This window comes from Salvelinus alpinus, chromosome 11, assembly GCF_045679555.1.
Source record: "Salvelinus alpinus chromosome 11, SLU_Salpinus.1, whole genome shotgun sequence".
Classification (NCBI taxonomy): domain Eukaryota; kingdom Metazoa; phylum Chordata; class Actinopteri; order Salmoniformes; family Salmonidae; genus Salvelinus; species Salvelinus alpinus.
This window is the reverse complement of record NC_092096.1, coordinates 30,268,565-30,281,857: the sequence shown is the minus strand read 5'-3', so window position 1 is coordinate 30,281,857 and position 13,293 is coordinate 30,268,565. Positions and strand designations below refer to the sequence as shown.

General features: G+C 44.2%; 1 protein-coding gene across 1 annotated transcript in view; it reads right to left on the bottom strand.

The window, feature by feature from the left end:
• The window catches only part of LOC139533915 (fatty acyl-CoA reductase 1-like), a 63,129-nt gene that overhangs the window by 12,823 nt on the left and 37,013 nt on the right, over positions 1 to 13,293 (bottom strand). The window contains exon 3 of the mRNA XM_071332404.1: positions 4,392 to 4,567. Coding sequence (XP_071188505.1) covers positions 4,392 to 4,567 — 176 coding nt within the window. The remainder of the gene's footprint in view (positions 1 to 4,391; positions 4,568 to 13,293) is intronic.

Here is a 13,293-nt window from a genome sequence, read left to right as displayed (position 1 = left end):
GAACTCTAGGTTACCTCTCAGCCAGTCACAGAGAAAGATAGTGCTTCTCAGCCACAGTCAGGCAGTGTAGACGGTGTGTGTGTGTGTGTGTGAGTGCAGATGTCAGATGTGGTTTGCCAGCGGTTGCCCATTAACGGCAGCGCAGGGACGGCAGTCATGACAGTCAGTGGCGACAGTCAGTGGCAATGGCGTGTCATGGGGGATAAGAGTGGTAGTAGTAGTAGGCTGTACCACCGTTTGAGAACTATTACAGAGCACTAGGCCAGTTTGAGAACTATTCCAGAGCACTAGGCCAGTTTGATAACTATTCCAGAGCACTAGGCCAGTTTGATAACTATTACAGAGCACTAGGCCAGTTTGATAACTATTCCAGAGCACTAGGCCAGTTTGATAACTATTACAGAGCACTAGGCCAGTTTGATAACTATTACAGAGCACTAGGCCAGTTTGATAACTATTATAGAGAACTATTCCAGAGCACTAGGCTAGTTTGAGAACTATTATAGAGAACTATTCCAGAGCACTAGGCCAGTTTGAGAACTATTATAGAGAACTATTCCAGAGCACTAGGCCAGTTTGATAACTATTATAGAGAACTATTCCAGAGCACTAGGCCAATTTGAGAACTATTATAGAGAACTATTCCAGAGCACTAGGCCAGTTTGAGAACTATTATAGAGAACTATTCCAGAGCACTGGGCCAGTTTGAGAACTATTATAGAGAACTATTCTAGAGCACTGGGCCAGTTTGAGGGCTATTCTAGAGCACTAGGCCAGTTTGAGAACTATTCCAGAGCACTAGGCCAGTTTGAGAACTATTCCAGAGCACTAGGCCAGTTTGAGAACTATTATAGAGAACTATTCCAGAGCACTAGGCCAGTTTGAGAACTATTATAGAGAACTATTCCAGAGCACTAGGCCAGTTTGAGAACTATTCCAGAGCACTAGGCCAGTTTGAGAACTATTATAGAGAACTATTCCAGAGCACTAGGCCAGTTTGAGAACTATTATAGAGAACTATTCTAGAGCACTAGGCCAGTTTGAGAACTATTATAGAGAACTATTCTAGAGCACTAGGCCAATTTGAGAACTATTATAGAGAACTATTCCAGAGCACTAGGCCAATTTGAGAAATATTATAGAGAACTATTCTAGAGCACTAGGCCAGTTTGAGAACTATTATAGAGACACTAGGCCAATTTGAGAACTATTATAGAGAACTATTCCAGAGCACTAGGCCAGTTTGAGAACTATTATAGAGACACTAGGCCAATTTGAGAAATATTATAGAGAACTATTATAGAGCACTAGGCCAGTTTGAGGGCTATTTTAGAGCACTAGGGTAGTTTGAGAAATATTATAGAGAACTATTCTAGAGTACTAGACCAGTTTGATAACTATTACAGAGCACTAGGCCAGTTTGATAACTATTACAGAGCACTAGGCCAGTTTGATAACTATTACAGAGCACTAGACCAGTTTGAGAACTATTATAGCGCACTAGGCCAGTTTGAGAACTATTATAGAACACTAGGCCAGTTTGATGGCTATTTTAGAGTACTAGACCAGTTTGAGAACTATTATAGAGCACTAGGCCAGTTTGAGAACTATTATAGAGCACTAGGCCAGGTTGAGAATTATTATAGAGCACTAGGCCAGTTTGATGGCTATTTTAGAGCACTAGACCAGTTTGAGAACTATTATAGCGCACTAGGCCAGTTTGAGAACTATTATAGAACACTAGGCCAGTTTGATGGCTATTTTAGAGCACTAGACCAGTTTGAGAACTATTATAGAACACTAGGCCAGTTTGATGGCTATTTTAGAGCACTAGACCAGTTTGAGAACTATTATAGAGCACTAGGCCAGTTTGAGAACTATTGTAGAGCACTAGGTCAGTTTGAGAACTATTATAGAGCACTAGGCCAGTTTGAGAACTATTACAGAGCACTAGGCCAGTTTGAGAACTATTATAGAGAACTAGGCCAGTTTGAGAACTATTATAGAGCACTAGGCCAGTTTGAGAACTATTACAGAGCACTAGGCCAGTTTGAGAATTATTATAGAGCACTAGGCCAGTTTGAGAACTATTACAGAGCACTAGGCCAGTTTGAGAACTATTATAGAGAACTAGGCCAGTTTGAGAACTATTATAGCGCACTAGGCCAGTTTGAGAACTATTATAGAACACTAGGCCAGTTTGAGAACTATTATAGCGCACTAGGCCAGTTTGAGAACTATTATAGAACACTAGGCCAGTTTGAGGGCTATTTTAGAGTACTAGACCAGTTTGAGAACTATTATAGAACACTAGGCCAGTTTGAGGGCTATTATAGAGCACTAGGCCAGTTTGAGAACTATTATAGAGCACTAGGTCAGTTTGAGAACTATTATAGAGCACTAGGTCAGTTTGAGAACTATTATAGCGCACTAGGTCAGTTTGAGAACTATTATAGCGCACTAGGCCAGTTTGAGAACTATTATAGAACACTAGGCCAGTTTGAGGGCTATTTTAGAGTACTAGACCAGTTTGAGAACTATTATAGAACACTAGGCCAGTTTGAGGGCTATTATAGAGCACTAGGCCAGTTTGAGAACTATTATAGAGCACTAGGCCAGTTTGAGAACTATTATAGAGCACTAGGTCAGTTTGAGAACTATTATAGAGCACTAGGTCAGTTTGAGAACTATTACAGAGCACTAGGCCAGTTTGAGAACTATTATAGAGCACTAGGTCAGTTTGAGAACTATTATAGAGCACTAGGCCAGTTTGAGAACTATTATAGAGCACTAGGTCAGTTTGAGAACTATTATAGAGCACTAGGCCAGTTTGAGAGAAAACACCACTGTGACTGTGGACTGCTCCTAACTGTGTGTTCCTCACTGCTCCAAGCTGCTGAGTCAATAATGAATTCCGCTATTGGATTTTCATTAGGGTGCTAGATATACTGTATCCTAGCAGCTATAGTGGCTACGGTGCTTATCACTGCTTCAGTGCTAGGTTTGACTAGCCTTGTATGTTTGCACAGCATAGATGTTGTGTCTAGGGCACTATCTGAAGAGCTGTAGTCTTGGTCCCAGTGATTAAACTATTGTCTGATTATGCTCCAACACCCCCTGGCAACTTTGTTTCCCTGGAGACAGGGTAACAACATTGTGTGTCAGACAAGAGAACGTGAGAGAGAACAGGGGAGAGAGAGAGAGAAATACAGAGGAAGGGATGGAGAGGTAGGGGTGAAAAGAGAAAGACAAAGTGAAAGAGGGAAGAGAAGAGAGCTATGATGCTGTTCAGAGAACAATCTCACAGCTTTTCCCTAACGGAGCTGTCAGTCATGGCTAATGTCCCGCCTCCCCACACCTCCTTTCACCTCTCTGACTGTATCTCATCCCTTAAGGTTGTCCTGTCTGTCCTACTCAACAGGATCTGTTCCCAGCAGCCACACAGACACCCAGACAGGTGTATTTAACAGTATGATGAAGACTTGTGAGAATACACTGAGACAGATAGACACACAGCTCTTTAATGTTTTAATAATCCCTCTGAAGACCTCATTCCTGCTTCCTCACTGAGTAGGAGACATCTAAAGACATCTCTCTACCCCCTACAGCTAGCTACCTGCAGACTCCTTGGATACATCTCTCTCTCTATCTGTCTGTCTCTCTCTCACCAAATGGAACATCGATGCACTGTCTACTACGTGAGATGATGAAACCATGTGGAATATTGAAAACTTAAACAGTTTCAAAATCCTTATTATAAACTCAATGTTACTGTATTCTATAAGTGTTTATTCGCTCAACAACATTGCATTGGATTTTGATTTTATATGTTTAATAACTATTTATGTAAGTGTTTGCCTGTCAACCATTTTAGGTCAACAATGTTGCTTGACAGACGCTACACAGAAGCTATATTATCGTGGAATCTCTGTTGTGTTTCTCAACATCCTCATCATACTCTAGATGTATCAGCTTTCCCATTGGTCAACACCAGAACACAAACAGACCACACTATCAACCAAACATCACTTCCTGTAGGAAGTCCCTGCACAATGGGCACTTTCTGGTACTCGGGACAATGACAAAGCAAAACCCTCCGACCCCATAAACCAGACCTGAGTAAAACATCAAAATAAAACATGTGACCAAGATAAAGATGACCCTGGCCCCTATACGGGCTGAACTCCTCTCAACTAGAGACTGTCTACTGTGTTGACGTCATTTAATAGGATCTCTATGTCTTTGTACCTCTCTCTGTGTCAGACACAAGCTATGTCCATGCATTTATATACAATCAAACGGATTTGATTCGTTGAGTTGATAAAGTAGTGAGTTAGCATGATAGCTAGGTGATAGAGGAAGAGTTAGTGTGTTGGGGGTGTGGTCCTCACTTGAGGGGTTCGTCGAAGCGGATGGTGGCAGCACAGTGGAAGATGATGTTGACGCAGGAGGTCAGTCTCTCTACGTCCTCAGGACTAATGGCCAGGGCAGGCTGTGTCAACTCACTGCTGATAGGAACTATCTTCTGATGGAAGTCTGGGTTGTCCTCCCTCACGCGGTCAAACACCTGCAGGAAATGCACACATAGATGCATCAGATCATATCAACGTATGTCAAGCCATTGATTTAGCCAAGTCCATATGTAAAGGACACTATATGCATAGATGTCTGTAACAATTCTGTCCACATGGATGTTTGGCTGTAGGCTATTTCTCTGCACAACTGCTACTGTGTAAAGCCATGGCAGCTTTTACCTAACAATAGCACCATAGTAGTATTTGCAAGCCTCAGTATTAACAATATGGGCCATGTTGCCCTATGTAATTGATGAATCGCTCTAGTATTTAAACACAGATTGAGCGGGTGTCAATATTTGCATTTTCCCACAATGCCCTAGTAGCAGCGGTGTTGCTCATGGGAGACCACACGCTGCAGTACCAGAGCACCAGTGTGTGTGTGTGTGTGTGTGTGTGTGTGTGTGTGTGTGTGTGTGTGTGTGTGTGTGTGTGTGTGTGTGTGTGTGTGTGTGTGTGTGTGTGTGTGTGTGTGTGTGTGTGTGTGTGTGTGTGTGTGTGTGTGTGTGTGTGTGTGTGTGTGTGTGTGTGTGTGTGTGTGTGGCAGTTCCGGCTGCCCTGGTAAGCAGACCACTCTAAGTGAAGAGCAGGACAGATGTTGAGTAATGCCTCCAACAGCTGTTCATATCCATGTTCCCTCTCTCCATCCCTCCCTACATCTATCTCTGTCTCTTTTCTGGCTCTCTAATGAGTCCATGTCGACTGCACTTTTCCTCACATCGTGACGAACTCTGATAAACTCTGTTGACCCCATTCACCCTGGTGGAAAGAGTCCCTGAGGTCACATTGTGTTGTCCTCCCCGTTCTGCTTTCTACTCCAGCTCAACCCAGCCTCTACTGACTTCAGAGGAGCTCGGTGTGGCCCCACCATTTTTGTGTCAGAGCTGGCCGTGAATCTCTAGGCCATCTGTTGGTGTGTAGCCCCCTTGAAGGTGGGCACCAAAACTGGCACGAACACCCACCAACCTGGGTAACACAGTGCTCCGAGGAAGTTTTTACCCAGTCAGCAAAACAACAGAAATCAAGCAGAGACCAGCCTTTTACAGTTCTGCAACACAGCTGCCTTGGAAGAGGTATTGGGTCTATAAAGCATGAAACCTAGGTGGCATAGGGTGGCACAGACCCTTTCATAGTGGCTTGGAGTAGACTCGCTTTAAGGTATGTGGCACGCTTAGTGAGAGAGACAGACAGAGAGAGAAGGATCAGTTTCACTCCAGTCTGTAGCCGGCTATTCCCTTCACTCTTAACAGAGTGGTCCCAGCCATACAGAAAACCACTGCTGCTGATCCTACAAAACACTACTACTACACTATACATCATGTATAGTACCAACACTACTACTACACTGTACATCATGTATAGTACCAACACTACTACTACACTGTACATCATGTATAGTACCAACACTACTACTACACTATACATCATGTATAGTACCAACACTAGTACTACACTGTACATCATGTATAGTACCAACACTACTACTACACTGTACATCATGTATAGTACCAACACTAGTACTACACTGTACATCATGTATAGTACCAACACTAGTACTACACTGTACATCATGTATAGTACCAACACTAGTACTACACTGTACATCATGTATAGTACCAACACTAGTACTACACTGTACATCATGTATAGTACCAACACTACTACTACACTGTACATCATGTATAGTACCAACACTAGTACTACACTGTACATCATGTATAGTACCAACACTACTACTACACTGTACATCATGTATAGTACCAACACTACTACTACACTGTACATCATGTATAGTACCAACACTACTACTACACTGTACATCATGTATAGTACCAACACTACTACTACACTGTACATCATGTATAGTACCAACACTACTACTACACTGTACATCATGTATAGTACCAACACTACTACTACACTGTACATCATGTATAGTACCAACACTACTACTACACTGTACATCATGTATAGTACCAACACTACTACTACACTGTACATCATGTATAGTACCAACGCTACTACTACACTGTACATCATGTATAGTACCAACGCTACTACTACACTGTACATCATGTATAGTACCAACACTACTACTACACTGTACATCATGTATAGTACCAACACTACTACTACACTGTACATCATGTATAGTACCAACACTACTACTACACTGTACATCATGTATAGTACCTACACTACTACTACACTGTACATCATGTATAGTACCAACGCTACTACTACACTGTACATCATGTATAGTACCAACACTACTACTACACTGTACATCATGTATAGTACCAACACTACTACTACACTGTACATCATGTATAGTACCAACACTACTACTACACTGTACATCATGTATAGTACCAACACTACTACTACACTGTACATCATGTATAGTACCAACACTACTACTACACTGTACATCATGTATAGTACCAACGCTACTACTACACTGTACATCATATATAGTACCAACGCTACTACTACACTGTACATCATGTATAGTACCAACACTACTACTACACTGTACATCATGTATAGTACCAACACTACTACTACACTGTACATCATGTATAGTACCAACACTACTACTACACTGTACATCATGTATAGTACCAACGCTACTACTACACTGTACATCATGTATAGTACCAACGCTACTACTACACTGTACATCATGTATAGTACCTACACTACTACTACACTGTACATCATGTATAGTACCAATACTACTACTACACTGTACATCATGGATAGTACCAATACTACTACTACACTGTACATCATGTATAGTACCAACACTACTACTACACTGTACATCATGTATAGTACCAACACTACTACTACACTCAACATCATGTATAGTACCAACACTACTACTACACTGTACATCATGTATAGTACCAACACTACTACTACACTGTACATCATGTATAGTACCAACGCTACTACTACACTGTACATCATGTATAGTACCCACGCTACTACTACACTGTACATCATGTATAGTACCAACACTACTACTACACTGTACATCATGTATAGTACCAACACTACTACTACACTGTACATCATGTATAGTACCAACACTACTACTACACTGTACATCATGTATAGTACCAACACTACTACTACACTGTACATCATGTATAGTACCAACACTACTACTACACTGTACATCATGTATAGTACCAACACTACTACTACACTATACATCATGTATAGTACCAACACTACTACTACACTGTACATCATGTATAGTACCAACACTACTACTACACTGTACATCATGTATAGTACCAACACTACTACTACACTGTACATCATGTATAGTACCTACACTACTACTACACTGTACATCATGTATAGTACCAACACTAGTACTACACTGTACATCATGTATAGTACCAACACTACTACTACACTGTACATCATGTATAGTACCAACACTACTACTACACTGTACATCATGTATAGTACCAACACTACTACTACACTGTACATCATGTATAGTACCAACACTACTACTACACTGTACATCATGTATAGTACCAACACTACTACTACACTATACAGCAGTTATAGTACCTACACTACTACTACACTGTACATCATGTATAGTACCAACACTACTACTACACTGTACATCATGTATAGTACCAACACTACTACTACACTGTACATCATGTATAGTACCAACACTACTACTACACTATACATCATGTATAGTACCAACACTACTACTACACTGTACATCATGTATAGTACCAACACTACTACTACACTGTACATCATGTATAGTACCAACACTACTACTACACTATACATCATGTATAGTACCAACACTACTACTACACTATACAGCATTTATAGTACCTACACTACTACTACACTGTACATCATGTATAGTACCAACACTACTACTACACTGTACATCATGTATAGTACCAACGCTACTACTACACTGTACATCATGTATATTACCTACACTACTACTACACTGTACATCATGTATAGTACCAACACTACTACTACACTGTACATCATGTATAGTACCAACACTACTACTACACTGTACATCATGTATAGTACCAACACTACTACTACACTGTACATCATGTATAGTACCAACACTACTACTACACTGTACATCATGTATAGTACCTACACTACTACTACACTGTACATCATGTATAGTACCAACGCTACTACTACACTGTACATCATGTATAGTACCAACACTACTACTACACTGTACATCATGTATAGTACCAACACTACTACTACACTGTACATCATGTATAGTACCAATACTACTACTACACTGTACATCATGTATAGTACCAACACTACTACTACACTGTACATCATGTATAGTACCAATGCTACTAACCTATCAGAATTAATGTAACCTGTCAGCCTTGTAGTAAAAAAGCATCATTCAAGACAAGAGAGAGGGATAGGGAAAAGGAGGAAGAGAGTGAGAGAGTGAGGGAGAGAGGAAGAGAGGAAGCGAATGGGAGAGAGAGGGAGGGAGAGGAAGAGAGATGAGGGAGAGAGGAAGAGAGAGGGAGGGAGAGAGAAATAGAGAGGGAGGGAGAGGAAGGGAGAGGGAGAGAGAGGAAGAGAGAAGGAGAGAGAGGAAGAGAGAGGCAGCGAGAGGAAGAGAGAGGCAGCGAGAGGGAGGGAGAGGAAGAGAGAGGGAGAGAGAGGAAGAAAGGGGGAGGGGGAAGAATGAGTGAGTGCATTAAGGTCAGAGGGGTAAGTGAGGTCAGAGATTGTGGGCCTGTGCATGGCCTTTGTTCAGAGATGAGGATAGAAGGGCATTGTGGGATATGGGTGTTCTTTTGTGAGAGACTGAGGCAGTCTCCCAGTGCCAGCCTACCACTGATCTCCCCTCTGGCACAAAGCGTCTCTGTCTCTGTCTCTGTCTCTGTCTCTGTCTCTGTCTCTGTCTCTGTCTCTGTCACTCTCACTCTCTCTGTGTGTCTGTGTGTGTGCATGAGTTTCAATGTGTGTGAGAAAGACAGAGTATGGATGTGTGCCCGCATCTTCCCACAGTAACAGTGCAGCATGGCCGTCAGGGCTGAGACAGAGGAGCTAATCTCTCTGTAGCCTCAGACACAGAGCCAAGAGGGATGTGTTACTGCTGGGATGACTGGGCTAGAACACAGCATCCATTCAACAGGGGTTATCTATTCAACAGAGTTATCTATTAGATATCTGTTATACTGACTGACTATGTAGGGCTGCCAGCCTCGCTGCCTCTCTGCCCCTCGTGCCACATGCCAACCAGCCCCAGATGAGGAGCGGCATAAAATGACTGGCACCGTGCAAAGCTGGCAGCCTAGGCCTCTCTCTGTCAAACTCCCTGTCTCTGGGCGGGTCTCTGGGTGGAACCTGTGTGTAATGGTATAACCCTGTGTCGGTGAGTACTCTCTGATCATGCCATCCTGCTCCAGATGAGTCTATATGTGAAGAAATGCCTAGGGGTCGTAAATCTCAGACTCTCCTCTCGCTTGGCCCTGGGGTCGTAAATCTCAGACTCTCCTCTCGCTTGACCTTGGGGTCGTAAATCTCCAGACTCTCCTCCCGCTTGGCCTTGGGGTCGTAAATCTCCAGACTCTGCTCCCGCTTGGCCTTGGGGTCGTAAATCTCAGACTCTGCTCCCGCTTGGCCTTGGGGTCGTAAATCTCAGACTCTGCTCCCGCTTGGCCTTGGGGTCGTAAATCTCCAGACTCTGCTCCCGCTTGGCCTTGGGGTCGTAAATCTCAGACTCTGCTCCCGCTTGGCCTTGGGGTCGTAAATCTCCAGACTCTGCTCCCGCTTGGCCTTGGGGTCATAAATCTCAGACTCTCCTCCCGCTTGGCCTTGGGGTCGTAAATCTCAGACTCTCCTCCCGCTTGGCCTTGGGGTCGTAAATCTCAGACTCTCCTCCCACTTCAACAGTGGCGTTTGTGGACTTTCACAGTGTTAGATTCTAATTTTCAGAGTAAATAACTCAGACACTAGAGAAGCTTAACCAAGTTGAATTCTTCCCAAAGGGTCATTACAGCTGTATTCAGACACCGACATGACCTTCCCCCTGGTGGTATTCATACGCCACTTTGGGTGGAGTCTCCTCCTTATCTCTAAACATTGCATCATTCTTGCTAAGCAGGGAACTAAGTGATATGAGCCTTCAACGGTTTCTCCCCTTATCAGTACTGTCACATGCAATCGTTTTCCTGCACTCAGCACATTCCAAATTAGTTGTCTTACAACAGAGAACCATTCACTTCTCACTCCTTTATATAGTATGAGTCTGATCTATCATGTCTTTAATATCTCAATGTTCAATGTTTACCCCGAATCCAACGACAGAAACCCAACACCAATGGCCCCTTCCTTACAGCTAGCAACCGAAGCTGCCATGTTAAAACAGCTTCACTGACCATCCTGTAAATATAGCCACTCATTCACAGCCCCTTTAGAGATGTCAGGCAAAGAGAAAGAGAGAGAGAGAGACAGCTGTCCCCTGGAGCAAAGATATGGCAGGGAAAGAGAAAGTAGCTAGAGCGAGATCAAGAGAGGGAAGGGAATAAAAGTTACAATGTGAATGACAGAAAGGAAGGATGTAGAGTGGTTTGTGTGTGCTGTTGTCCCTAGGGAGGCTTGTATACAGCAGCATATTGCGATTGTATTGCTCCTGCATGGTGGGCTGTGGTTGGATGTGATGGGGAGTGGAGCTGACTGGGTGTCTCTATGCCGGGTGAGCCGCAACTTCACAGGCGTGAAATAGAATCATGACATAGAAGACTGGCTGCAGCTCTGGAGTGATGCAGACTGGGCACCTGTCCTGCTTCATATACAGGGTCCCTGGTGGCTGAAGCAATCACATGTACAGCTCAGGATTGGCACATAAATGCACACGGGGTAAGACACACAAATGAACATAGACACATGTAAGTACACACACACACACACACACACACACACACACACACACACACACACACACACACACACACACACACACACACACACACACACACACACACACACACACACACACACACACACACACACACACACACACACACACACACACACACACACACACACACACACACACACACACGTAGGCCAAAGAGGCTGTCTCTGCAGGTAGCCGGCTGGTAAGTGCTCAGATTAAACACAGTACACACCAAAGATATCCCTGGCCTCTTCTCCCGCCCCTGGTCGAACAGCTGTTAGTTTTTCAGCCAGGCTGGGTGGATGGATGCTGGGTAATTGGGTCTGCTTTGTGGTTGGACCCCTCTCAGCTGATCACAAAGCCGGAAATCTACAGTAGCTAGAAGTCCCGATAAGTCTACAGTACAAAGGTAGAGCACTATAATATAGGGAATGTAGTTGTTTAAAGATGTATCATGACTTTAAGCCATTTCTATGTGTCTGTCTCAGTTTATTATCTCTGTTTAGTCTTTATATTCTCTGTGGTTGGCTCTTGGGAGGAAACATTGGAGTGGACTTCCAGGAACGAGTCCTCTGGGAGAGAGTGCCAGCTCTCTTGGACGTCATCCAGTTCCCGTACATACCACGGCTCCTCAAAGACCCGGAGGATTCTTCAGCGGTGCAGACCAGGGCATAGGTCATAAAAGCAAACAGAGGCGGAGGACAGAGCATTGCTGATCATCCAGTCCCAGCTGGAGGCTATCTGACGCTGTGCTCAACTCAATGCAAGAGGATCAATACCAACAAGACAGTACAGTTTACTTTACGGTGACAGACATCAATATTAGAATTTGCTCTCGGCAGTCGGCATACCGATGGCATGGCATTCCACTTCTGAGACAGTGACCTCATGGCAAGCCATGGAAAATTCCATTATCCCTCTAGAACAAACCAAATGGAACTATGGACTACTTTCTTTTTTAAATTTTCTTTTTTTTACCCCCTTTTCTCCCCAATTTCCGTGGTATCCAATTGTTAGTAATTACTATCTTGTCTCATCGCTACAACTCCCGTACGGGCTCGGGAGAGACGAAGGTCGAAAGCCATGCGTCCTCCGAAACACAACCCAACCAAGCTGCACTGCTTCTTAACACAGTGCGCCTCCAACCCGGAAGCCAGCCGCACCAATGTGTCAGAGGAAACACCGTGCACCTGGCCCCCTTGGTTAGCGCGCACTGCGCCCGGCCCGCCACAGGAGTCGCTGGTGCTCGATGAGACAAGGATATCCCTACCGGCCAAACCCTCCCTAACCCGGACGACGCTAGGCCAATTGTGCGTCGCCCCACGGACCTCCCGGTCGCGGCCGGCTGCGACAGAGCCTGGGCGCGATCCCAGAGTCTCTGGTGGCGCAGCTAGCGCTGCAGTGCCCTAGACCACTGCGCCACCCGGGAGGCCCTCTAAGGACTACTTTCTAATGAGAGATAGAAATCCATGTGATCGCTGGAGACTACCGACAGGGACAGGCCTAACACCATGCTTTACTGATCAAGCAAACTTACTGCTCAGGCTAACTGCATCTTCTCCTCAGTGGTCGTACCGTTGTAACCCCTAGAGGTTAGGGAAGGTGACAGAGGGATGTGGAGAGGGCTGTGGTCCCTCTGAGGAGCGTTACTTGTGGCCCCCGGCGGCCGGCCCTGGTCCAGAGGGGTGTTCGGCCTCCGGGGTCCACAAGTAACGCTCCTCAGAGGGACCACAGCCCTCTCCACATCCCGGAACT